The sequence below is a fragment of the Phyllostomus hastatus genome, unplaced genomic scaffold (genome assembly GCF_019186645.2).
Source record: "Phyllostomus hastatus isolate PE091 unplaced genomic scaffold, TTU_PhHast_1.1 phas_scaffold_12, whole genome shotgun sequence".
NCBI classification, from domain to species: domain Eukaryota; kingdom Metazoa; phylum Chordata; class Mammalia; order Chiroptera; family Phyllostomidae; genus Phyllostomus; species Phyllostomus hastatus.
In genome coordinates, this window is record NW_025334007.1 from 12420680 (window position 1) to 12448394 (window position 27715).

General features: G+C 40.1%; 2 protein-coding genes across 7 annotated transcripts in view; both read left to right on the forward strand.

Annotated features, from left to right (window-relative positions):
• ADGRG2 (adhesion G protein-coupled receptor G2) overlaps positions 1 to 21692 on the forward strand; it is an 82381-nt gene extending 60689 nt beyond the window's left edge. For all 3 annotated transcript variants that reach the window (XM_045855810.1, XM_045855812.1, XM_045855811.1), the window contains 10 exons: positions 613 to 735; positions 1292 to 1337; positions 1461 to 1564; positions 2347 to 2468; positions 4805 to 5073; positions 11107 to 11206; positions 12017 to 12300; positions 15586 to 15687; positions 16656 to 16808; positions 19711 to 21692. In XM_045855810.1, coding sequence (XP_045711766.1) covers positions 613 to 735; positions 1292 to 1337; positions 1461 to 1564; positions 2347 to 2468; positions 4805 to 5073; positions 11107 to 11206; positions 12017 to 12300; positions 15586 to 15687; positions 16656 to 16808; positions 19711 to 19895 — 1488 coding nt within the window. In that variant the 3' untranslated portion in view covers positions 19896 to 21692. The remainder of the gene's footprint in view (positions 1 to 612; positions 736 to 1291; positions 1338 to 1460; positions 1565 to 2346; positions 2469 to 4804; positions 5074 to 11106; positions 11207 to 12016; positions 12301 to 15585; positions 15688 to 16655; positions 16809 to 19710) is intronic.
• Positions 21693 to 25545: 3853 nt separating this feature from the next.
• Positions 25546 to 27715, forward strand: part of PHKA2 (phosphorylase kinase regulatory subunit alpha 2) — a 60195-nt gene continuing 58025 nt past the window's right edge. For 2 of the 4 annotated variants that reach the window (XM_045855805.1, XM_045855809.1), the window contains exon 1: positions 25546 to 26393. In XM_045855805.1, coding sequence (XP_045711761.1) covers positions 26316 to 26393 — 78 coding nt within the window. In that variant the 5' untranslated portion in view covers positions 25546 to 26315. The remainder of the gene's footprint in view (positions 26394 to 27715) is intronic. The other 2 variants (XM_045855807.1, XM_045855806.1) reach the window with 2 other exon arrangements.

The window sequence follows — 27715 nt, forward strand, 5'->3', positions numbered from 1 at the left end:
GACTTATGATTCTTTTAATCCTCACATATCTTGTGCCTGCTATAAGTCAAAAGAATTGCTGAAAAGCTGCAGTTTATTTTTAAACAGGAACTAATGATACTAGTGATGATACATAACAATAACTGATATTTAATGTTTACCAATGACAAGCACTATTGTAAACACTTAGAAATATTAACTCTAATCCTCTCAATAACTCTGTGAGGAAGGAACTATCAAACTATTATTCCCATTTTATAGATGAGGACATGGAGGCACAGAGAGGCTAAGTCATTTGCTTAAGAACATAGTTTAAATGGCTTAATGTCATGCTCACTTTGGCAGCACATATATTAAATGGCTTAATGTTATGTTCCTTTTAGGATTTATGAAGTTCCCGTTGTGTCCATTTGTGAAATTTAACTCACTATCTAGAGCACTGTATAGTGCAAGAAGCTCTGCTTCTAATTATGGTCCTTGAAAAAGTCACTTTACTCCGTGACCCTCAATTTCTCACCTAGGTTATAAAACAAACATGTGGACTAAATAGTCTTCAGGGTCCCTTCATGCTCTAAAACTCTCTAATCACATTTTGTTTTCTCTCGCCATCTTGTTGATTCTTTGGTGAGCTAGGACCCTTCCCTGCAGAACCTCTCTCTGATCAGCTACGTCATATCATCGAGTGTTGCGAACCTGACTGTCAAGAACTTGACAAGAAATGTGACAGTTATATTAAAGCACATCGACCAAAGCCAGGTGGGAGAGGCCTGTCTGGGCTGTTCACTGGCCAGAAACACCTTGTGCAAACTATACCTGGAAGATTTGGACTGCAAAAAAGAAATCCAGGGGAACCTTAAGACTCAGTTAGGGCAGTGTATAAGGCTAGAATTATATAGTCACTCTGACTACCTAATTTCCAAGAAAGAGCAATGCAAAAGCAAGCTCTTATCAATTGCAGAATTTCAATGCATTTCAATCTGTGGCTGCAGGTCTGATTCTCACCTCCAAAGCGAAAACATCTCTTTGTTCACATTGAGCATCATCTATGATCTTGCTACTCAAAGTGGGGTCTGCACACTCTTAGGCCCCACCCCAGACCCACTGAATCAGAATGTCCATTTTAATAAGCCTCAAGGTGATTCCTATGTATGATTGCTGAGTTTAAGAAGTACTGACCTATATAAGACTCAGTTGCTTCTAGGGGCCAGTATAAAATAAGACGTCTCTAAAAATTAAATGAGTTTCATCTAATTGATTTTTGGCTTTTTCAGTTCAATAAATTAATTATTTGTGATGTATCTTTCTACTGCAGGATGACTTAACAGTAAGATGTGTGTTTTGGGACTTAAGCAGAAATGGTAGGTTCCAGTCATACTTTTTCAAAATTTTGAGTAGGTGGGAGAGGGGGCGTAGCGGAGGAGGGGCAGTCATTGGTGTTGTGACCTTGCTGATGAAGCAGATACTCTTCCCAATGCCAACAGGTGGCAGAGGAGGCTGGTCATCAGATGGCTGCTCTGTCAAACACAGGAGGCTGAATGAAACCATCTGTACCTGCAGCCACCTTACAAGCTTTGGCGTCCTACTGGTAATATCCCCATAATACCTGACCTTAGATTCTGGGTCTGAGGGGCAGCTGGGCATCATACCATGTCTAATCTGCTGGATGACTTTGATAGATCAGCAGATATAATATTGTGGCAAAGTTATAGGCCAATGAAAGTATCCTTCTAATAAGCAAATGCACTTGAAGGACAATATTTGAACATAGAAGTATTCTTTCCCATTCTATTTGTACATTTCCATTTACTAATTTAAATAGCTAGGAGGACTAGGGAATTCGGATTAAAATGGGTAATAAATTGTTTAGTTCACAATGTAATTTCAAATTATCTTATTTAAATAAATGATCTTATTTAAATCTCCCCAACAGTCCTGCAAAATAGGTAGAAAGGAGCATTGTTATTGTCATTTTAATGAAGTGAGAATTAAGATTCGTTAGTTAATTGTCCACAATCATAGAACTGAGAAATATAGATCCAGAAGCCAAATTCAAGTCTTTAGATTCCTAGCCTGGTGTTTCTCCAGTGTACCATAATACACTGATCAAGTATATGGGCTTTGGAGTCAGCCAGACTTGAATTTGGATCCTGGCTCCTCCACTTTAACAGCTGTGTGACCCTGGACAAATTACTTAACCTCTCTGGGCCTCAGTTTCATTATCTTTATCTAATGATAATAATTATGGCTATCTTGTTGGTTTGTTCAATGAACTATTGTTGGGCACTTAGAATACTTAATCAAAGTAAATCATGACTCTTTTATTTATTTTAAAATATGTGGTCTTGAAAACAATATTTTATTTTCTAGGACCTATCTCGAACATCCTTGCCAGCAACTCAAATGATGGCTCTGACATTTATCACATATATTGGTTGTGGGCTTTCATCAATTTTTCTGTCAGTTACTCTTGTAACCTACATTGCCTTTGAGTGAGTATCCATAACTAACTGGAAATTTGGATAATAGGATATGTTCACCTCCAATGCCAAAACATATTAATTAAATATGTTCCTCAGCCTACCTTATCCTGCATACCCATCTAGTGGAGCCATCTATATGTAAAATTTCATGAGACTTCATGGGAGTATATAAAACTTTGGTTTATGTACTTGATTCTTTCCATTAGTCTGTGTACTCACTGAAGGCAGGTGTTGTGTCTTAATCATCTTTGTACCCTAAAATGATGTCTGGTACTTAGTCGACATTAAGTGTAAAACAAAAGATGAATGAAGACCCTAAAACCCAACAGCTTACAATTTGAAATATACTATAGATCTATGTATAGCATAAGAGCTATGTTTAATATGTTTCTAAATTATACCTAGCAAATGGAAAAGATTAAATGCATTAACACATGTAGGTTAAAGAAGAATAAAGAATATAAAGCCTCACTGAAAAATACAGATACTTGGTGAGTTGTGGCTTTGTAGGTCAAAGCAAGAATGATATTCCAAATAAAAGCATCTCCTTCTTGGCTTACAAAAAGGTCCCCTTTAGTCACTTTTTTGGGGGGAATTCCAACAAATTCTGATGCAAGAAAGAAAATAGGCAACTAAACTAAATGAAACAATATGTAAGTTCTGAGATGTAGATTTTGGACCCTGATCAAGAAACGTACACATTTACTTTGAATGCCAAACTTAAGGTCCAGCTGTAACTACAGATCTCCTAGTGGAAATCTGAAAATAATATTAATGAGACTAAATTACCATAAAGCCAGCCATTACTCAGAATGATTTCACCAGATCTAATTTCACACACATAAACATGTACATGTCATCAATTAGCTATATTTTTCCTATGTCTGCTTCATTTAGCTATAGTTTAAACTCTTCTTTCCATGATCTCATTTTAACTAATAACATAAGATAAGAGGGAAATTTGGCTATGTTTTGAAGACCTGAATATAGGAGCCTGTTGTATGAGAAGCAGCAGCAATGATTCTAGAAGTAGTTTAGAAGAAAAGGAGGGGTGTTCAGTAGACTCCACTATAAACTATTTAAAAGGACGAGTCAACAGTCAGCATGTAAAAGGTTCCACAGAAATACAAACATGAATTTTCCATATGATTCTACTGATTTTTCCTTTGTTGTTGCTTTTAATGCCTACACACACACACACACACACACTCAAAGAGAGGAAATTTACACATATGCAATAGTTTCCCCTTACCCACATTTTGCTCTCCACAGTTTCAGTTACCCATGGTCAACTCCAGTCCAAAAATATTAAATGGAAAATTCCATAAATAAACAAACAATTCATAAGTTTTAACTTGCACACTGTTCTAAGTAAGTATCATGATGAAATCTCACACCATACTCCTTCATCTTACCCAGGACATGAATCATCCCTTTGTCCAATATATCCATGCTATTTACACTACCTGCCCATTAGTCATTTAGTAGCCGACTTGGTTATCACAGTACTTGTGCTCAAGTAACCCTAATTTTATTTAATAATGGCTCCACATCACAAAAGTAGTGATGTTGGCAAATCAGATATCACAAAGAGAGACTGTAAAGTGCTTGCTTCCTTTAAGTGAAATGGTAAAAGTTCTCAACTTAATAAGGCAAGAAAAAAATCATGTGCTGAGGTTGCTAAGGTCTACAGTAAGAACTAATTTTCTATCTGTGAAATTATGAAGAAGAAAAAAGCTATTTGTGCTAGCTTTTGCTGTTTCACCTCAAATTATAAGCACATGATAAATGCTTACTTAAGATAGAAAAGACATTAAATTCGTGGGTGCCAGACATGAACAGAAAGTGTGTTACAACTGATGGCAAATGTTGCACCAGAAAGCACTGATCCTATTGTATGAAGACTTCAGCAAGGGATCCCCCAAAACAAGTGACACCAAGCCAAGAAGAGATGGTGTTACACAGATCCAGAAATAGGTTTGGACTGAGAAATATAAAAATTACTGGAGAAAAAAAGAGAAACGCCACATTCACATAATTTTTATTACTATATTGTTATAATTGTTCTATTTTATTATTAGTTATTTTTGTTCATCTCTTACTATACCTAATTTATAAATTAAACTTTACCATAGGTATGTAGGTATAGGAAAAAACATAGTATATATAGGGTTTGGCACTATCTACAGTTTCAGGTATCCACTGGGGGTCTTGAAACATATTCCCTGTGGATAAGAGGGGACTACTATAGACGTTTACCAAAGAATAAAAATAAATTGCTTAAAACTCACACAGACACGTAAGGAGAATGTGATGATAATTCTTTTCTTGTCCTTTCCTTTTAGAAAGATCCGGAGGGATTACCCTTCCAAAATTCTCATCCAGCTTTGTGCTGCTCTGCTCCTGCTGAATCTGGTTTTTCTCTTGGACTCATGGGTTGCTCTGTATAACATGCGAGCCCTCTGCATCTCGGCAGCTGTATTTTTGCATTATTTTCTCTTGGTGTCATTTACATGGATGGGCCTAGAAGCATTCCATATGTATCTGGCCCTTGTCAAAGTGTTTAATATTTACATCCGAAAATACATCCTTAAATTCTGCATCGTCGGTTGGGGTATGTATAATTTGCTTGCACAGTGCCTTGGCTTTCTCTGCTTTTTCTCCAGTGTTTTGATTTTTAATTACATAGAAACAATGATGAAACAGGTCACACTTGGCAGTTTTATAAAACAGCTTTATTGTCCTCACATGTTACACTGCCCAAAGAGCAACCTTGCCAAGTCTCTTTCTAGAACACCTGTATATTTCTCCTGGACTAGATATGAACATAAAACTCTTAGGAGGGTTTTCCAGTCAAGATGGTGGCATAGGTAAATGTGGTACTCACCTCCCCCCACAACCACATCAAAATTACAACTAATCTACAGAACAGCCATCATTGAGAACCACCTAAATGCTAGTTGAACAGAAGTCCTATAGCTAAGGATACAAAGAAGAAGCCACAATGAGACCGGTAGGAGGAGCAGAGACATGGAATGGGCTAGTCCCTCCAGTGCTAGGGCAGCAGCTCACTTGAAAGGCATCAGAGAAAGGAGCCAGGGACATACAAGAGGTACTGAATTGTCTGGTTTCAGGGCAAGGGCTGGAGGAACAGCTTTCTGTCTGGTTTCAGGGCAAGGGCTGGAGGAACAGCTTTCTCCCAGACAGAAGTGATGACAGCTGTCATTGTTCCTTTACAGATCCCCTCCCCTACAGGCAGAGGTGGACACCATATCTGAGTCTCCATCAACCTAACACTTTTCACCCTGACCTGTTGATTGCCAGAGACCCTGACCCACCCAACTTGTGGGCCCACCTGGGCCACTTCCAGTGACTTTTCCATCCAAAGGCCTATCTTGGCTCATGCTGCAGACTTTCCTGAAATCTCTCAAAGGTTCACAAACCACAAACAAGTGGCATCTGGCCTCAGTGTGTCCCGTACCTCTTGCTAAGCAGCCCCAAGCCCAGCACTAGTGGCAGCTGGCCTTAGTTTTCAACTTGGCCTCCCCCAGGTACCTCCAAGTCCAGTATAAGTGGCAACTATCTGCTAATCACTTTTTAGTTCATGCTAGGTGGCCCTGGGCAAAGCACAGGCAGTGGTTGACCTTGGACTGCACTTCTGGGAAGGCCCCATAGCCAGCACACCCAGTGGACAGCTTCAGACCATGCCAGAGCACCACGCACCCACCTCCATGAGTGACACACTAAAGGGGTGGACTGAAGCAAGTCCTGCTCCGTGGGGTGAGCCCCTGCACAGTAGCTCCTCCACTATAGTCACAGACAGTACTCATAGCTGATCATCCTGGGGGTTAATCCCTCCTACTGACATGCCAACAGCAACCAAGGCTCAATTACAACAGGAGAGTGCACACAGATTGCATATGGGGCACACCTGGAGTACCTAGTTCAGGTGACTGGCAAGGTTGTGCCACTGGGCCCCACAGGACTCCTACTACTTAAGGCCACTCTACGAAGACTGGGAGATATAGCAGCTCTACCTAATACATAGAAACAAACACAGGGAGGAGACAAAATGCAGAGACAAACAGGTCCCAAATGAAAGAACAGAATAAAACTCCATTAAAAGAAATAGACGAGCAATCTATCTGATGTAGAGTTCAAAACACTTGTTATAATGATGCTCAATAAATTTAGGGGAAGAATAAATAAACTCAGCGAGAACTTCAACAAAGAGATAAGAAACAAAAAAATGAAGATAGAAAACATAAAAAAGGATCAGTAATAAATGAAGAATACAATAACTGAAATGAAGAATACACTAGAAAGAATCAACAGTAGATTAGATGGAGCAGAGGACCAAATCAGTAACTTGAATGATAAAGTAGCAGAAACACCCAATTAAAACAGAAAAAAGAAAAAGAACCCCCACAAATGACTGTTTAAGGGGCCTCTGGGACAACATCAAGTGTACCAACATTTCCATCATGGGGGTGCTGGAAGGAGTAGAAAGACAGAAAGGAATTGAAAACCTATTTGAAAAAAAATAATGACAAAAAACTTACCTAACTTGGCAAAGGAAATAAGATATACAAGTCCACAGGAAGTACAGTGAGTCCCAAACAAGATGAACCCAAAGAGGTCCACACCAAGACACATCATAATTAAAATGTCAAAGGTTAAAGACAAAGAGGGAATCTTAAAAGCAGCAAGAGAAAATCAGTTACCACAGGGGAGCCCCCATAAGACTGTCAGCTAATTTCTCAACAGAAACTTTGCAGGCCAGAAAAGACTAACATGAATTATTCAAAGTGATAAAAAGTAAGGATCTACATCCAAGATTACTCTACCCAGCAAGGCTATCATTTGCAATGGAAGGACACATAAAGAGCTTCCCAGATAAGAAAAAGCTAGAGGAGTTCATCCCAAGTATTAGAAATGCTAAAGGGTCTTTTTTAAGAAAAAGAAAAAAAAAGAAAAATATGAATAAAGTAGTAATAAATATATATCTATCAACAATTACTTTAAATGTAAATGGATTAAATGTTCCAATCAAAAGACACAGGGAGGCTGAATGGATAAAAAACAAGACCCATTCATATGCTGTCTTACAAGAGACTCACTTCAGATTGAAACATACACACGGACTGAAAGAGGTGAAAAAAGATATCTCATGAAAATGGAAATGGAAAAAAAAGCTGGGGTAGCAATATTTATACCAGAAAAAATAGACTTTAAAACAAGGCTATAACAAGAGACAAAGAAGGACCCAGAAATTCCACTTCTGGGTATTTATCCAAAGAAACCCAAAACACTAATTCAAAAAGATTCATTGCAACATTATTTACAATAGCCAAGATATGAAAGCAAGCTAAGTGCCCATTAATAGACAAATGGATAAACAAGATGTGGCATATGTACACAATGGAATATTACTCAGCCATAAAAAAGAGCAAAATCTTGCCATTTACAACTGCATGGATGGGCCTAACATGGGTGTCCAGCCTGCAGCCTGTGGGCCACATGCAGCCCAGGATGGCTGTAAATGCAGCCCAACACAAAATCATAAATTTACCTAAAACATTACGAGATTTTTTGTGTGTGATTATGTGTTACAATGTATTTAATGTGTGGCCCAAGACAACTCTTCTTCTTTCAGCGTGGCCCAGAGATGCCAAAAGGTTGGACACCCCTGGTAAATACATGGTATTGTGCCAAGTGATATAAGTCAGACAGAGAAAGACAAATGCCCTGTGATTTCACTTATATGCAAAATCAAAAGAACAAAATAAAACAGAAATAGTCTCATAGATACAGAGGACAGTTTGATGGCTGCCAAAGGGGAGGGGTTGAGGGGCTGGGTGAAAAAGATAAAGGAAATAAGAAGCCCAAATTGGTAGTTACAAAATAAATAGTCGTGGGGATATAAAGTACAGCATAGGGAATATAGTCAATAATATTGTAATAACTACATATGGTGTCAGATGGGAACTAATTTATTGGGGTGATTACTTCATAAATAATATAAATGTCTAATCACTGGGTTATACATCTGAAACTAATATAACATTTTACATCAAATGTAGTTGATAAATAAAAATACATTTTATAAAAAACTCTGAGGTTTAAAGCTATGAATTCTCTATGTATCTTCAGCAAATAGAATTGGGGCTGGCATGCAGAAGGTGTTCAATAAATTGAAAAAGTTAGCTTGGTAACAATGAGGCCAAACTCTTAGCCTCTAAGCTCCCAGCTAGCCTCATTCTGTTCTGTACCTCCCAGATTTCATACACATCATGTCTGATGGTATGCTCAGAAGGGCAGAGTGAGTGAATGTACAGATAAAACCTAATGTAACTTCATTGCACACTGGCACAATATTTCAGATCATGTTGCCTATTGGCGGTGGGTCCAAAGTCTTAGAACCCCAAAGATCTTGAAGGTTTCTTCATTCAACTACTCAGCAAATGTAGGAACCTCCTCAACCTGACTTAGATTGATAAAAGATAATCTAACCTCTGCTTCAACACTTCTGTTTTTGGGGGAATCTCATAACCTTTGTTACAAAACAAAATTCAACTAAGTAAATTTTAAAGATCTTACTGGCTTTTTTCAGTGATTCATGAATTGAGCAGCATCCAGTCTGGCAGGCAGACTGGAGCTCCAATGAGCTGTCTGATACAAAAGATTTTTATAGGCAGAAGGAAGCAGGAAAAAAGATGTTACACCAGCAAAAAAGCAGGTTGGTTTCTGCAAGGTCACTTTCCTTTAGGGGATGACAGGGGCCTGTCAGGAAGATGACCTAAATAGTGCTCACAAGGTGACTCCTGACTGACTGGTATAAGATTCCATTTCTGGGAAAGCTGAAACTGTAATTAAGTCTTGGTTTGGTGACATGGGACTTAGCATAAACAACTCCATTTGGGACCTGTTGACTTATTTTTAATACATTACAAGGCAGTCAGTAGCAATTTTTTAAAGCCCTACAGTTCTATTTTTCCATTAAGTTCATTTGGCTCTCTATTGGTACTTACCTGGGGTCTTAGTTTTATTCTCTCAGGCAAAATCACCACCACCACCATTATCATCATCGTCTGACAATTCTTCTGACAAAGAGACCTTTAGATAATCTACAAGTAATACATAACATTGTGTATAATGCCCATTATTTTTTAATGTATTTTCACACAAATGGCCCCATAAAAGATGAGTCAGTGAGGTTAACAAGGCGGTTATTGCTAACTTCAGGTGAAGAAACCAGCTCAAAGCAATGACATGATTTACCCCAATTCACATAGGTTCAAGAGCAGCCAAGCCTGGCTTTCTGATTTCTTCTGTATATTCCTTCCACTGTATTACAGATTCAACCCCTCTCAAATTTCCTTCTTTTCCTCATGCTAAATATTCACTCAAATACTCCCCACACAACAGGATTGCAGAACGTTTACTACCCTTGTCACCAGGCCTGTCATTATAGATTTGTGAAGAATAACAGAACACCTTTCAAGAAAGATAAGTCACTTCTTTCCAAAAAAATAATAATAATAAGTCACTGCTCTGACACTGGCACAAATTCTATAGAACCCTGAAAGGTCTAATTTCCTTGTCAACAACTAGCTCTATACTCCCAATATCTTATTTTTAGGAAAGTATCTCACTTTGGAAGTCATATGTCAGTGTATCCAGAAGATACAAATATAAAAGATAAATGAAATATGATGTTAGATTATACCAGGAAACCCAACCTGTCTGTGGGAATGAGTTGTTTTTTAGATCCCAAAAGCCTTGAGATTTGGTGAAAGGCTGGTCTGTGTGAGGTGTCTGCCTGGGGTCAGGTGGAGGGTGATGGTGGGGGTGAGAAGGACTCCTTCCCAGCCAAAAGCCATTTTAAGCTGGGAGAGGCCTTCTCATTGGCCTCCTCTTAGTGGAAGTGCCTGTGGGCCCTTGAGAAAGCCCACATAGTAGAATTCATCACCTCCAACGCAACCAGGTCACGTTCCTCAATCCTTCAATGGGTTCCAGATAATCAGTCAAGAACTTTTGAGTTTCATAATGAAAGATTTGCCAGGAATTGCTGGTAATCCTAGTAAGCCGACTATGACTCACATTTTGTTTACATTTTGGAGTCTTTCACTTTACCTCCCACGTGACACTTAAAATTATATTCCAAGCATGTATAAGATAAGAGTAACACCAACCACTATAGTGGACAAACCCTGAAATCTCAGGAGAAGATAGTTTCTTATTCATGAACAATCCAGTTAGCAGGAATAGAGGAGTCTCTGGTCTTGCAGTTATTCAGGATTTAAACCTCAGGAGACTCTGCTCTGTCTCAACACTGGACTTCCAAGGTTGCCCTGAATTTGGGAGAAAGAGAGTGGAGGATCTCATAGGTTTTTATGGGACAGGCCTAGAGGTGGAGCAGATCACTTTTGTCCATATCCGTTGGCCAAGACTTAGTCATGTTGCCACATCCACCTAGCTGCAAGAAGGGTTGGAAGATATCCAGCCATGTGCCAAAGAAGAGAAACTGCATTTGGTGAACAATTCACCAGGCCCTTCTGCCAGAAGAAAATAGACCATGATCTCTATTTCTTCACTGCCTTTGGTTATTAGAACTATGTGTGACTGGTGTTTTCCCATCTTCCAGGAGTACCAGCCGTGATTGTAGCCATTGTCCTGACTATATCCCCAGATAACTATGGGCTTGGATCATATGGGAAATTCCCTAATGGCTCGCCTGATGACTTGTGAGTACTAAGCCCTCGAGGGAATGTTAAGTGAACTGGAAAACAGAATTCTCTGAGAAAGTGGGGGATCTAATCAGCATATTGACTATGACTCTCATCGTAATAAAATCCAGTAACATTTACAGCAACTTTCGCACATTATATAGATAGATAGATATAGTCTGGCAGAAGTAATACCTGCTTGAGTGTGGTTAGTACGGTTAATATGGGTGTAATAATTTATAGTTTTAATTTGAACATTTTACATACAATGTCATGGTACTCTTAGTGTGATATTGTTAAGTTACAGAATTAAATGCTTATGATTTTGTAATAAAAAAGTGGCATTACTGTGCTAGACCACATGTATATATACATATATATGTATATGTACACATATATGCATATATACATATATATACAAATATATAGAGAGACAATAATTGGAAATACCATGCTACTACTACTTAAGTATTAAAAAAATAGAAAAAAATATTTTGAAAGAAAATACTTTTGTAAGTCTCTCATAAAAAGTAAATATCAGTTATCAGTTATATTACGTTAGTAAAGACTCATGGAATAAAGTTACTAGGATTTAAAGGGAGTAAAATCCTAAATGTTTTCAAAGAGTAATTTTTAAATATTTACAGTAACCAAGTGTCCTAAAATAAACTCTCTTAGGTTCTTTCCCTATAGTTATAAATGGTTGTGGAGAACAGTGGTTTTATCAGTTTTTTTCCTCTTTTTTACTTGTAGGAAACGTTCATTGCTTCATTTTGAACCATATTTCAAAATTGTAATATGTTTTCCTGTTTTCCCCCCAAATTACAGTTGCTGGATCAACAGCAATGCTGTATTCTACATTACAGTTGTGGGATATTTCTGTGTGATATTTTTGCTGAATGTCAGCATGTTCATTGTGGTCCTGGTCCAGCTCTGTCGAATTAAAAAGAAGAAGCAACTGGGAGCCCAGCGAAAAACCAGTATTCAAGACCTCAGGAGCGTTTCTGGCCTCACATTTTTGCTGGGAATTACTTGGGGCTTTGCCTTCTTTGCCTGGGGACCAGTTAATGTCACCTTCATGTATCTCTTTGCCATCTTTAACACTTTACAAGGTAAGCTCTATAGCACTAAATCTGTACTGAATGATCCCAGTGGAACTTAAAAATATCACTACTAAAAGAGTATCTTGAAAGTGGTTTATTTAGCTTAAAATATATTCATTGAAAAACAGATTTATCTTTGAGAAAGGGTGCTTGAGATCCTGGGAAGAAAGGCATTCACTAAATTCAAGAAGTGGTACTTTTGCCCTGGCCGGTGTAGCTCAGTTAGTTGGAGCATCATCCTGCAACCAAAGGTATGACATGGCTTTGATTCCCAGCAGGGGTTCGTGCCTGGGTTGTGGGTTCAGTCCCTGGTCTGGGCACATATGATCCCTGGTCTGGTCACATACGATCTTTGGGTCAGGTGTGAGGGGAGCAACTGATTGATGCTTCTCTCTAGCATTGATGTATCTCTCCCTTCCTCTCTCTCTAAAAAGCAATGAAAAAATGTCTGTGGGCAGGGATTAAAAAAAAGAAGTGGTAGTTTTCCCCTCCTTTTCCATCATCTCCTCAAAGAACATACTGAGGGGAACCTGCCAGGAACTCTTTCTGGGAGTCAATTACTCTTTCTTTGCTTGGTTCCTTACTTTTTAAAAAAAAAAATTATTGAAGTAGAACTTCCATACAGAAAAGTACACATGCCATAAATATTTCTGTGAGGTCTCACCACTCCAGCCTCCCTGGTCTGTGTTTGACTGGGAGACAATGATAAATATGGAGTCAACAGACAGACCCAGGTGGCAGCAGCCTGGCCCAGTGGCTAATCCTGAGAAGTTGCTCTTCTGGGACATGCAGCAGGAAAGGGTCAGGATTTGTGTATCACCCTTACTTCAGAGCTTCCGATTTGGTAATGAAGCCCAGCTGCAGTCATTTCAAACCCTCTTAGCTGTATTCTTTGCAAAAACAAATTACTAACTCTTTTAGACCAGTGTTATAAAAGACTTGTCAGCTATGATTAATTTTTAATGGAAGTATAGTACTTTGGCATTAAAAGCCAAGCAGTCTAATAGGTTTACATTACAGTAACAATAATTCATGTCCCTTGGTTTCCTTTTATTCCAAATCCTCTGTTGGGATGCTTATTAATTGCATTCTAATCTGCTTGTTTTAATCTTTTCCTGTTGCCTTTAGCTCCCATAGCATCCTCCTGTAGTTCTATCAGGCAGTAGATCATTTTGCTTGTTTTCAAAGAAATCTGAACCTGAGACTGAATTCAAATGCTTAATTTGGCTGTTGGTTCTTATGTTATTTGTAGGAAACCAGTTAATATGCTTGTTGGTTCCATACAATAGTTAATTTTAACCTACAATGTACCAGTTCCTGAATTGGCATAACTAGGTATTGCACTACATAGAATTAAACAGAAAAGTTTTATTTGCCAACAATGGCATGCTGTAAGTAAGAGACACTTTAAAAGAAAATAAATATGCTGAGATCACACTAATCATAAAAACAAAAGCAAGGCACCTACCCTCCTGTATTTAATGTGGAAACTGAATCTGCCTCTTTCTTTTCATTTCCCCAGCATGTCTGTTCATTAGAATATGAATGGACAGAAGAAATGTAGTTTTGTTTATAAAAGGGACCTAATTTGCAGGGCTTTGGTGTTGATTAAAGGAGAGATATGTTTAGGCTCTGATTTGGGACTTGGGTACCCCCATTTTCATCTCTCTCATACATGCTGTTTCTCTCCTAATGCAACAAAGGGTAGCAACCCAGGCAAATGAACAAAGGTGTGTATGCACTATTCAAGATATCAGTCTTTAGTCTTTGTGGCTGGTGTGGCTCAGTGGATTGAGTGCCAGCCTGTGAACCAAAGGGTCATTGGTTGGATTCTCAGTCAGGGCACATGCCTGGGTTGTGGGCCAGGTCTCCAGTGGGGGGTGTGTGACAGGCAACCACACATTGATGTTTTCCCTCCTGCTCTCCCGCCCTTTCTCTCCCTAAAACTAAATATATAAAATCTTTTTTAAAAAGATATCAGTCTTTAGGATGAACACCTAAAAAGACACACCTGGTGTTTTAAAATGATTTTAAAGTGGATAAATTGGGGGTTGGGGAGAGGGAGAATTCCAGATTTGTCCCTTCATTCGGCAAATATTTATTGGTGAAAGCATTGAGGAGTCACAGTAATGGGGCTGTGTGGTAAGCCCTGTGACTGCATATCTAAGACACAGGTAGATTGGGGTGGAGCCTGAGGGCCTATTCAAGTCTGGAGCTTCGTTTTCTTCTTAACCAGGAGGCCAGTGGAAAATTTCCTTGAGCAGGATAGAGGGAGGCTGGAAGACAGGAGGATAGTGCTGCAGTGCCCCAGGCTTGTAGGGAAGAGGGGAAGGACCAGGCAAGGGCTGAAAGGAGGAGCAAGGGATGTGGAGGAGATGCATTTGACAGAACTTGGAAGGCAATCATAAATATGAAGGGGTGGGAATGTAGGAGCCTAGGTCCGAGCTGGCATCCTGGCTGGATATCTTGTACTTCCAAAGGTAGGGAAGGCAAAGGACAAAGAAGAGATAGTGAGGTTAATTTTAGAAATACAGAATTATCACTTTTTTATAAGTTTGTTTTTATCTTACAGAGTCTCCCAGAGTGCCTTTAGATGGCAAACTAACCCAGGACTTTTGATTTTTTTTCAATTTTGCACAATTTCATTTTGCCTATAATTGCCAAAGATTTTATCTTTTGTGCAAAGGAAGCTCATAACATTCAGGTCTTAGTTTGGAATTCATTGTGTTATTGTTACAGAACAAAAGGGGGGCCAAGGGCAGTCGAGGAAATATACTATTACCTGAAAGGAACCCCCCAGGTTCGTTATGTCCACTGCCAGAGGAAAGACATCTCTCAATGCCCAAGATTCGTGAAAAGGAATTTATTATTCATTTGAAATAACACAAACTAAAGTTCCCCACCAATGCACACAGTCCTCCCGGCACCCTCCACGTGGCAAAAGGGAGCACCTCCAAAGCCTCGTGGTCCTGACTCTCACCCAAGCCTCATGGTCCCAACCAAGACACCAACAACCCACCAAGCCGCGTGGGCCTAAACAGACACGTGGTCCCAAAAAGAGAGACACCCAATGGCTGCCGTGCCTCCGTTTAAATCCCAGCGCCAATCTTCCTCTGCAGCCCCATTTCCGGCTCCTCTCACAATTGGCTACAGCTGCCCGCATTCTGGGCCGGTGTGACCCCGTGTTGTGGAGCCAATTATCTCCAAGCTCTTCTGGACCCTATTACAAATCCCTATTTGGGGCTCCCCTCTTGGCTGCACCATGTTACATTATGGGTCTTTTTTCCCCCATAGGATTTTTCATATTCATCTTTTACTGTGTAGCAAAAGAGAATGTCAGAAAGCAATGGAGGCGGTATCTTTGTTGTGGAAAGTTACGGCTGGCTGAAAATTCTGGTAAAGATTTACCTTACTTTTTATCCTTCTAAATCTTGAGGAAAAGATTGTATAAGTTAAAATTCAAAGCAACTGATACAAAGGGCTATCAGATTTGGAAATTAATGAATGGAACCTGCTCAACAGAAAATATTGGGAACGTTAGGGGCAAAAAAACCCTAATACATTAAAAAAATAATTAATATCTAAAATAATTCATATCTAGGAACTTAGTAAGCAATAGAATTAACGTTTGGCTTTTTTTTTAGATGAAACAACAGTGAAAATTTTAGAATGTATTTCCTTTTGAACTAATGTTTCCCATTTACCCAAAGTAATTTTTGATATTTACCTTCATAATTTTTTAAGTCTTGACTCGACCTTGTATATAAACTTTAACAATCATTTATTTGGTTGTTTGGTTATAGCATACACTTGGTTATTTGGAAGTTATAATATTTTCATATTCTGTTGGATTGTACAACAAATAGCTCATTTTTAAGAGAATAAGAAAAATTAAGTACTGTCTGAAAACTAAACTCCTTTTGCATGAATACAACCTTTGCAGTACTGCAAAGATCTGGTTGCACAAGATATATATTCAGAAAATGGCAGTATATGTAGTTTAGTCATTTGCATGGATTTAAGAACCATGAGTCATCATAACATGGTTGATATATGTTCTTAAGACAGTCCTTGCCTCCGAAGTACTACCTAATTCAGTGGATATTTATAGAGATAATCAAATTAGCTTGGCCTTTAGTTCTAAGAGAACATATGTTACTTTTACAAGTAGTCACTTAAAGGACAAATGTATATAGTCTTAAATGAACAGACATTTCGTCATACCAACTTGTGAAATGTGTGATTTCTCTGTAATATCTGAAAGTGGGAGATCAGTTGCTAGAACAAGTTACATTGTGATCTATCTCTTGCCTTTGAGCTTCAACATTCCTCCCTGTTTTTCTGTAACGCTTATTCTGCTATAGACTGGAGCAAAACTGCTACTAATTGTTTAAAGAAGCAGACTGTAAACCAAGGAGTGTCCAGCTCTTCAAATTCCCTACAGTCAAACAGTAACTCCACCCATTCCACCACACTGCTAGTGAATAATGATTGCTCAGGACTCATGAGCGGGAATGGTATGTATGTCTCAATACAGTATTTCTTAAGCTAGTGTTACTAGTGTTCATTTTATTAAAGTATTATTATCTGTTGATGGCCTTTTTGCTATGGAAAATGAACAATTATATATATGGCTAGTGGGTCAAAGCATGCTTCTCTTATAAAAGAGGAAGTGTATTAATCCAAATGTATTCACTTCAGAGCAAATACCAGAACTGGGTTTGTTTTTTTTTTTTATCTGAAGATTCAGTTTTTTGTAATGGGAATTGATGATGACCTAAAAGTTTTAACATTGCAAATCCTGATTTAAGTATTACCCAAGACTTCTGTTATTTCTGTGCAGCTAGTACCTAAAATAGTTGATAAAATTCTATCAATTTTTACCTCATCTACAATCATACACATCTTCAACATGATTAAGCCTTTCTCTTTTTCACTTATCATGTTTGTTCATTATTTTCCACAGTGTGGCTCCCTTGTGACAGTGCCCAAATCCCCACAAGTATATCAAATGCTGTGACCAGTATATATCACCAATATATGAACAGATTATTGCTGCTGCACCTGCCTTACTCATTAATTCTGACATTTCTAGCTAACACTTCCATTACATTTCTTTTCTCTCATAAGACTGGGCTGCTCATTACTCATAAAAGCTTATCTATTTATATCTTCTTTGGCTTCTTAATATATCTTCTGTATCCTTATAAAAACTTAAATTCCGCTGGTATACTTTCTCCCTTCCTGGAGAATTTGCCTTTATTCATTGTTTTAGGATATTAGTTATTTTCATGATGAATTAAAAAAATTGTGAGAAGGTTTACACATACACCTACCAAATAATTTTTATATACACCTACCAAATAATTTTTCAACCTCCCAAAGATGCCTCTATAGTGAGGTTTCTCAACCTCAGTGCAATGGACATTTGCAGCTATAGAAATCCTTGCTGCAGGGCACTATCCTGTGTATTTTGGGATGTTTAGCAACATCCCTGGTCTCCACCCACCAGATACCAGTAGCATGCCCCCACTCTCCCCCAGTTGTGACAACAAAAAATGTGTTCAGACATTGGGAAATGTCCTCTGGGGTGTAAAAATCTCCTGCACCATCGAGAACCATTGCTGTATAAGCTAAGAAACGGCTGCCACATGGCCTTAGCTCTTTACTGTAGATACTAGGGGAGAGCTGTGGCCTCTATACCAAAGGGCTATATCAGGAACAACTCACTATAGGTAAACAGCATAGAGGCAGTGATAATTAAGGTTAACTCATAGTTAGTATGAGAAAGCAAGTTCAAAGTAGAGAAATCAGAGGTGTGAGGTGAACCATCAAGAATCATAACCTATCAAGTCTAATGGCTTGGATAGAAGTGTTTGAGTCTCTTAAAAGCCAACTTTATGCATATTCTAGAAAGAGCTGAGATGAAGCCTCATTTGCCCAGCCTAGGAATATGTTGCCATCCTTCAGGGAATCAGATTTGACAGAGGCAGCACAGTTTGCACAGCTGTCTGACATGACTAATTTGACACAGCTATTTTTGCTGCCTGATGGTGAGGGTGGGGTTGCATTTTAGGCCACCAAAATAGCTAAGTATTTATTTTAATACCATATAAAATGCATGCCAGACAGATATCCCTGACTCCTCAGCCCACACACCAGGATCTAGAATAGACAACGATGGAATAGGCACTTTCAAAAAAGCTGGAAATTTAATGCTTTGTTTATTATACCAGGTAAAATTGTTCCTGCACCAAAATGTTCTCAAAGCAAAATGCCTAGATCGGGACAGCTGCCTCAGACAGTTACATGCCTTATTTGAGCTGCATCAGAGATGGCGCCATGTTAACAATATCTAACACTCAATTTGTGTGAATAGTACATATTTCAGTTACGGGCTGCCTTAGAGATTTGTGTACCAATAGCCATCTTACTTGGTACATGGACCACAAGCTCACAGTTTGGAAGAAACCTCACGTGCTGACTGCATCACTTCTGAGCCATTTAACCTCAAGCAAAGCACTTAATTTCTGAAACGTTAGTTTCATTGTCTGTGAGATGGGGATAATAATTGTACCTATCCCGCAGAATAACAGATGATATAATACTTTTAAAGTTCTTAGCACTATTGTCATTATTATAAGTATGGTATAAACTAACAAATAGGCTTATTATTCAGCTTTCTACATTGTCTTCTAATGGTATAATTGTCAGAAGGATGATGTCAGGTAGCTAGAGGGTCTCAGCTGTTGTGCATGCCCCCCTCCCCACACACAATTCAAGGTCTGCTTGGGGTGGAATCCAAATCACAGTTTCTTGAAGATACCCAGCTGCCCCCTGGTTTGGACTCTGAGGCTGGAATTGGTGATTTCCTCTTGGGAATCAGTCCTATCCTGGTCCAGTAAGAGGGGCAGGTTTGGTCTACAGGAGACAGTTTTTTCCCTGCCATGACTGTTGTTACTCTGGGTTTCTCTGGTACAAAGTTATTTTATAGGAAGCTTAGGGAACCAAGAACCTTATGAGAGGACATATGGAGATTTCTGTTAATCTTAACCTTTTGGGGTAGATCAGAATATTATATTAGGTTATATTACATATATACTACTACTTGAAGTCAATATATGTTAAACCAGAGTTAGGAAATGGGCCTTTTAAAATCTAATATATTGTTTTGCTTCATATTTTGACCATTTCATTTTAAAAAACTGCCATAGAGGAAACATTTTCCAATTTGTTTTTGCTTCCTTTGAGTGGCCTTAGGGAAGGAATGAAAGTAAGTAAAATATGACAATATATCATAAACATTTTTTAAAAACATGTCTATGTGTGTATACTTAAGAATAAAGTGATATTTAAGTTTACTTTTAAAATGCTTTCTGTGGATACTTCATGACATCAATTTTATTTTTCTTTATATAGGGAATGCTTCTACAGAGAAGAATGGTGTTTCTTTCAGTGTTCAGAATGGAGATGTGTGCCTTCATGATTTCACTGGAAAACAGCATGCGTTTAATGAGAAAGAAGAGTCCTGTAATGGTAAAAGTCGTATCGCTTTCAGAAGGACTTCAAAGCGAGGAAGCTTACACTTTATTGAGCAAATGTGATTCCTTTTTATGAAATCAAAGCATGATGCTTGACAGTGAAAATTTCCATTTTTACCTTTTCTGCAATGTGAGATGTATGAAAAATCAACTAATTTTATACTCAGCAACCTCTGGAGGACCATAAGCTAACTGAGGGCAGTGGTTACTATTGAAAGAGGAAACCAAGATATTTTGAGACATTTACAACTTGGTTTCTTATCCTTCATTTTAAAAGAAGATTGGTTTTAAACAACATAGTAAATAAGATTCATTTAAAGAAAAGTAGTTCATTTCCAGCCACATTTTAAACAGGTTATGTTATCTTTGATAACATATAAAGCAACTGTTGACTTCAGCCTGTTGGTGAATTTAGTTGTGCATGACTTTGTTGTAAATAAGCTAAATTCTAGTGATTCACATGTCAAAAATCTTACTTCTACATTTTTTTTGTATTTATTTTCTACTGTGTAAATTTATTTCTTTGTAGAATCGTGGTTGTGTTGTTGTGTCTACTGTTGTAATTCAAAAAAATCCTTGCTCGTTCAGTAGGTTCTAAAACTCTTCTTGGAGATTATATGGGATGTGAAATACAGAAACTTCATTCATATGAAGAAATGATGATGCCAGTCAGATTGGAAAAGTGTAAGCAGACAGTTCCACAATTAGCTCATATAGTGCCTTTGAGTGAAATAGTAAAAAGGTGCCACCACTAGACAGACACAGCCCCATGGGCTCATGGTTTGGCAAACTGAGTGGAGACTGCATTTTAGCCCCACTCACCCTCTAGGGCAGGGATGTCAAACTCATTTTCACCAGGGGCCACATCAGCCTCGTGGTAGCCTTCAAAGGGACAAATGTAATTTTAGGACTGTATAAATGTAACTACTCCTTAACTAGGGGCAAGGAGCTCGGTGCTGCCGCTGGGTAGAAACAAGGTGCCAGGCAGATAAAACAAGGTGGAGGGCTGGATTCAGCCTGCGGGCCTTGTGTTTGCCACCTGTGCTCTAGGGTGTACCCTTGTACAGGGTGTGGACTGTATACACCTGGATACATGACATTCAATATCCATCTCCTGACCTTATCCCTGATCATTAAATTATGAAATCTTCACCAAGATGTTTAGCTTAATACTGTGGCCACAGAGAAGGATGGAAGTGTAATCTACACTGTGTCAGGAAAATTGTGAATGTGGAGGAGATACATACACTGCCACTTCGTATATCCCCAGAGCCTTTCATAAAAGGGGAGTAGCATAGGGATTACTTTTTAAAGGTGATGTATATAAAGAAAAAAAATCATATTACTGTTCTTTACAATGGTACTTTGTTGGTTGTAATGACTGGTACACCCTGGCCCACCCAGAACTATAGTTATTTTTTAAAAGAGCTCTAGTCTTAAGAATGTATAGTGACAAGGGGAACAGCTGTTGGGAATGGGGAACTATCCTGCGATGCTATTATTTCTGTATGTATCAAACCCTGATTGCTCCTAGTTATAGAGGGTCTATCTTGCTTCCCACCTATAGCTGCTTGAGCAGTGCCTCAAGTGTGTCCTTATTAGGAACATTTCCAAACCCTTTAGTTAGGTCTTTCACTAAGGTTCCCTTGCATATATTTCAAGTGAATGTTGTATCCCAGGCTAACCATAGTAATAATGTAATACACTTCTGTGAGTGCTGATTTGCCTTTGCAATATTTCTTCTCTGATATATTTAATTGTCTTGTATTTATATGTTAAAATCAACAAAAATATTAAAATCAACAAAATAAATTTGCAATTAAATCCTCTAAGTTTGAGAACCTTCACAAAGAGAAAACGTCTGCAGTCCTTTCCCTGGAGATGAGGCATTGAAGTTGTAGGACAGACCTGATTATGATGACGGTCACCATAATAGTAACATCCTTTGGCAAACAGCAGGCACCCTGTGACTGTGAAGTTAGAGCAAGGTTTGTTCCGCCTCATGACATCAGTTTCGGATTTCTCTCTTTAATTTCCCTCTTATTCTTTCAAGATTATCTCTTTAACACATATTGCTATTGGCCCACATGAGCCCCAGATTTGGATCCCCCTCAAGTGTCTGCTTCCTCAGCATCAAACAGTAGGATTTCAAGGACAGGATTTGGGGTTTCTGGGGAGTTGATTAGCATATAGGAGCCACAAAAGGAGAAAGCTGGCCTCAACTCACAAGAGGTCTCTGGGCAATATCTCCTTCAACCATGCTCAGCTACTTCAAAGATGTTGAGTAGTGAGGAAGGTGGTAAAGACACTCTAGATTTGGGGCATAAAATCTCCAAAACCAAGTTTTCCTGAAGCAGATTATGTAACCTAAGAGTACACAACAGGATGCATAATGTCTGGTGTCCCTTAGACCCTCCACCCGTTATTTTCCCTCTTGCGTTTTATGTCTGGGCTGTGGTCCTTAAACCAAATTCTTGTCTTTTTTTTTTTTTTAACTTCAGACAGGTAAGGGGCAGGACAGAGAGAATGATCTTGAAGAACATCCTCCTTTGGGTTTAAAATTGGTCCCACAATCTGAGCCTCTATTGAAGGAGACAGAGGTGGTACCAATATGAGGAGGCAAGGAGTGTCACGGGAGTGTCTAGTAGTTGAAATGTTTCCTCAGAACATTTGAGAAGTTTTTTCCCAAAACACGCTGTAATCCTTAATCCACAAAGTAACTAATGAGCAGCATGATGATTGCTCTCAGCAAACATGGTGAAATGGCTTCATTTGGAATACTTGGTAGTGTCTAATAAAGTTACCTAGGAGGCAGGTTAGTTTGTTGAGGGCCATTTTGAAAAAGAATTAATTTATTAAATCAGCAATTTACCAAATGGATTCGTGTATTGTCATTTTGTCTTCATAAGAGCAGTTTAATGAGTATTCAGTTTACCTCTGCCTCAGCTCCTTGCTTCTACAGTTGGAGTCTGACACAGCATCAGAAAGGGCAGATAATAATTTAATATATTCCTTGACAATATGTTTTTTAAAATGTATTTATAAATATTCTTCACTGTGAAGAAATCTTATGCTCCCTGGTTTTTCATCTCTTTACCTCCCATTTTCAAACTAGCTATTGGAAGCTGGAGAAGAGACAAACTCAAGATTCTTTAATATATTGTGATAAAAACCAAAATGGTTTCCAGTCAACTAAGGTTAAAATGACATAGATATAAATAAATTTGGCTAATTGGTTATTTTCAGCAAATTGGTTGAGAATGGACCTTCTCCTCTGTGTCAAAGATGGAATGTCTTTCTTTCAAATCAAAGACATGAACCCACTAAAAGAAACATTTGTTGGCTTTTCTGCCTTGCATGCTGACATTTGGCTCTCTAGGAACTTCCTTGGCTGAAGTCCCTGTGGCAGGACAATGTGTAGCCACTCTAGGTGGGGTCAGAGAACTCGGATATGGTGCTACCCCAGGATCCAGTTCTGGGTTTTCACCTTTATGAAGATCATGTACCAGCTTCAGAAATAATAACATACACCATCACATTCCATATCTCATTCTTGACAAAAATATGAGAAATGATCTAGAGACAGGTTACGATTGGGTCCCAACCACAGAAAGTCTTCATGGATCTGGGGCACAAGATACAGAGGTTTTGTATCTCAGGGACTTAAGCATACTAAGAAATGTGTGTTCTTTTTATATAGTACAACTTCTAGTCCAAAATGAATCTAGTCACTAAAATGCACTTGAAAATTTAAACTTAACAAGTTGTAGCCTTCCTTCTTGGTTTTATCCCTGAATTTCAAGCTTATTGAAAAATACAGATCATACAACATATGCATTGAAGTAACGGGTGTCCAACCTGCAGTCCACAGGCTGCATGCAGCCCAGGATGGCCATGAATGCGGCCCAACACAAACTCATAAATTTACTTAAAACATTATGAGATTTTGTGTGTGTGTGATTACATGTCGTAATGTATTTAATGTGTGGCCCAAGACAACTCTTCTTCCAGTGTGGCCCAGAGACACCAAAAAGTTGGACACCCCTCAGACCAAAGCCTAAGAATGTAGGCTGGCTATATACCAAAAAGGGTGTATGTGTGTATAGCAGAATGTGTGTACAAAGAATGAGATCAGGAAACTGAAAATGTTTCTATACTGGATGGAAGTGTCAGGTAACAAGCAAAGCTCATCAGTTATTTCCCTCATGGCTACAAATGGATTCTTGAAGATGCAGTCAATGTGAACAAAAGCAGTCATGGAAAGAAGCAATGATCCCAGCTTTTAGATGCAGAACATATGAGAGTTCTAATAAGAGTACATATTCAGACTCGAAAAGAGATTTAATGGCAATAGCTTAATGTCTAGTTTTATTTACCCCTAGACCATAGCAAATTCTGCATAGAAGCACATCACACAAATCACTGCATAATTTAAGAAAGCTACCCAGATTGTTAAGTAAGAAAACAAAAAGTATGTAAAATGATGAGGGGTTTGATTCTTTAGTTGAGAAGCACAGATTTATGTTATGGAATTTTTAAAATGAAATTGTTAGGGACCATACATAGGGGGATCCAGCTGAACAGGACTGATTTTCATTCATTCATTCATTCATTCATTCAACGTTAATCGAGCTACAACTGCATATTCAATGCTATATCAGACATGATGGGAAATACCAAAAACAGTTTCCATAAATAACTTACAATCCAGTTATAAAAATATGCTGTATATGAAAAAATTACAATTATATTACTGTCAAATGATGATGAAAACATCTACAGTTTATGAAGTACTTTTCTATGAGTCAGGTATGGTGCTAAGTGCTTTATATTCATTCTCTTAATCTTCATAGCCACCCTAGGAGGTAGGTGCTATTATTATTCCCATTTTACAGATGAGAATAGTGAATTTGAAACAGCTAAAACTGTATGCCTAAGCTCACACCACTTGTAAATGGCAGATCTGGAATTTAAACTCAATTTAAAGTCACTCCAAGACCTAAGCCCTTAGTAAAGAAATTGTTAAGGAAATTAAGAGAATGGGGAAGGCTAACAGGAGGGAGGAGCTGTGGGGAAACTTAAAGGAATGGTAGGCTTCAGATAGGCAAGGAGGAGGAGGAAGGGCCTTGGGTCAAGAAGCATACAATAAATGTATGGAGATTAACAACGGGCTTGTGGGAACAATGATTACATTAGCGGAGGTGTCCAGTGCAATTCATATGGGGCCAGATTTTGGTGGAAAAGTGAATACTGGGCAGAAGATTGTGAAGTGTAGGTAACTGGGCCACAAGACACTAGTAAATTTCAAGTTGTAGGCCTACAGGAGATGAACTGCAGGCCTGGCCAGGTGAGCGGCGTCCAAGTGACTAGCAGTTGGACTGGGAGCCCTGAGGACCCCGCTCCGGCTGCCCTCTTTTCTCTCTCCTACTGGTCCCCGGTATTCGACTTCCGCTCAGCTGCGGAGACTCTGCCAAGGGCAGGGCTACGTTCCGTTCCGGCCCGCAGAGGGGTGCTGGGGAGGCCGCAGTAGGCGGGCCTATTTCTGCCGCCGCCGGTGAGGTCGGCGGCTCAGCCCCGGAGCCTCCTCCAGGCTGCCTAGGGCCCCGCCGGAAGCCCTCCTTTACCCCCACCCTCTAAGGGGGTTCCGCTCTGCTGGAGGGGCGGAGCAGACAGACAGGGGAACAGGGCCGGAGGGCGGGACCACGAGCTCCACTGTGAGCTCACCTCGGGAAGGCGGGGCCGCTAGCTACGGAAGGAGTTTGGGGAGTTCTGGGCCCCTAGCGGGGCGTTCGCCTACCTGCTCCTCAGGCCTGGCTCAGCGGGTTCCGCTCCGCGCCGAGGGCGGAGCTGGAGGCGGGCCCACAGGCGGGGCCGGAGCTCGAGGTGTCGGTGCCGGACAGGTCTGTGTCCGCAGCCCGCCCTAGAGTCGGCGGCCGGTGGGGAAGTGAGGGTCTCAGGGAGACAAACTGGTTCCCGCCCGGGGGAGCCGGGTTCTCCGCTGCTCCAGCGGACCACCCCTTTTTCCTTCCCCCTCTGGCCGCAGCTCAGAGGGTTCCGTTCTGTGGCGGGGGCGGGACCGGGGCGGGACTGCGACTGGGCCGCAGTTTTCGGGTAGGATAGGGTCGGGGGGGGGGGGGGTCCTCCCGGGGGCCTCCGCACTGTCGCCGGAAGAAAAAAAAAAGGCTCCGCGTGGGTACGGTCTCCCCACGCTTGGGACCCAGTTTGCCGTTTCTGCCGCCAGAGCGCCAGCCCCGTCCCCGCCCCCGATCCTTGCAGTTGTACGAAACTCTTGCTTGGCTGGTTTTCCAATCTTAGTTTGATGCTATCGTTTCTGGAAGCCCCTGCCTACAACCGCCGGGCGCCTTCCGGAGAACTGTCCGAGATTGTGAGTGTTTGGGAGCCAGGAACGTTTGGCAGCCGTAGCCCGCGCGTCCCACCTCCACGCACCAAATCGGGCACCGCTGCCCTGGGAGCATCGTGGAGATGAGGAGCAGAAGCAATTCCGGAGTCCGTTTGGACGGTTACGCGCGGCTGGTTCAGCAAACCATCCTGTGTTACCAGGTAAGGAGGGACCATCCCAAGCTGCCCTATCGTGATTCTCATTCTATTATCCAGTGCCCTCTCAGATCCTGCGACTTTGCAGTTAAGAGGTTTCCTGTTTAAATTCAGCCCTGCTGGCCTGTGATTACCAACCCTCCTCCAGTCCCGCCCCCCCCCCCCACATCTTCTACGAGTTGGGGCACCGAAGGGCTATGGGGCTACTCTTCACAGAATTTTTTGTCCACTGTTTGGGATCAAAAGCAGAAAAAGCCGCCTGGGTGCCCTGGGTACAAAATGCGTCTTTTTGTATATTGACTCTGCTTCTTTTGGATGGGAAAGGAGGTGTGTGTAGCAGAGCCCACTGAATGAGGACGATGAACTCTGGACTGCGCGGACAGTACACAGGAGTGAAGAAGCTCCTGAGATTTGCATCTCGCCCTGGAATGTGGGGCGACTGCTGCTTTCCCTCCCATGGATCACCTTGTTAGAGGCCCACCTGTGAGGAGGGCCTTAGGGCTTACTCTGGTTGCTATTTTACAGATGAGAAAACTGCAGGCCAAAAGGTTATTGCGTGTACTAGGGTCAGACCCAAATGCAGGTCTTCTGTGCCCAAGTTCCAGGGGACCTGTGAGGCTGCCCATGTGATCTGAAGTATGAGTTTGCCTGCTATTTTGTAGTACTGGGCTAAAGTTATATGTGGGCCCATCATATAACATAACTGGACTATTTTTATTCCTAATGAAGAGAGCAGCTATGTGGCTTGCTCTCAATCAACAGTGACTATTTATAGGACCTGCTGTCACAGAAAGGCACTAGCATTCCATGGTTAGATGCCTGGCCTGCAAGTTGGAAGCCATGGTCACTCCTAAGCCACTAACGATTTTTTCTTCTTAGCCAACTTCTCAGCCTTGTTTCCTCATTCTGGAAACATTTGGTGTGTACCTACTATACGCAAGGCACTCTGTCAGGTGCTGGGCTTGTACAGAAGAATAAATAATTGTGATGTAGTGAGATTTATGCATAAGATACAGGTTCAGAATACATTCTCTGAAACCTCTGGGGCCAGATGTGGTTTGCAAGTCAGAAATGTTGGGATTTTTAGAAAGATAATATACATATATATTCTTCAGTAACTACAGTGGAGTCTGGGCAGCACCCCTTAATCAAACACATTATTATTTACACATCAGAATGAATATTCACGTTGAGGAAAGTAAAGACTGAAAATAGTTTCACATCATTTAGGTTACCTTGTTACCAAATGAGCTTGCTGCAAACTCATGAAAACACTTGAAATTTTCAGAGCTTACTGGCTTTTGAAATTGTACAGTAAGGATTATGGC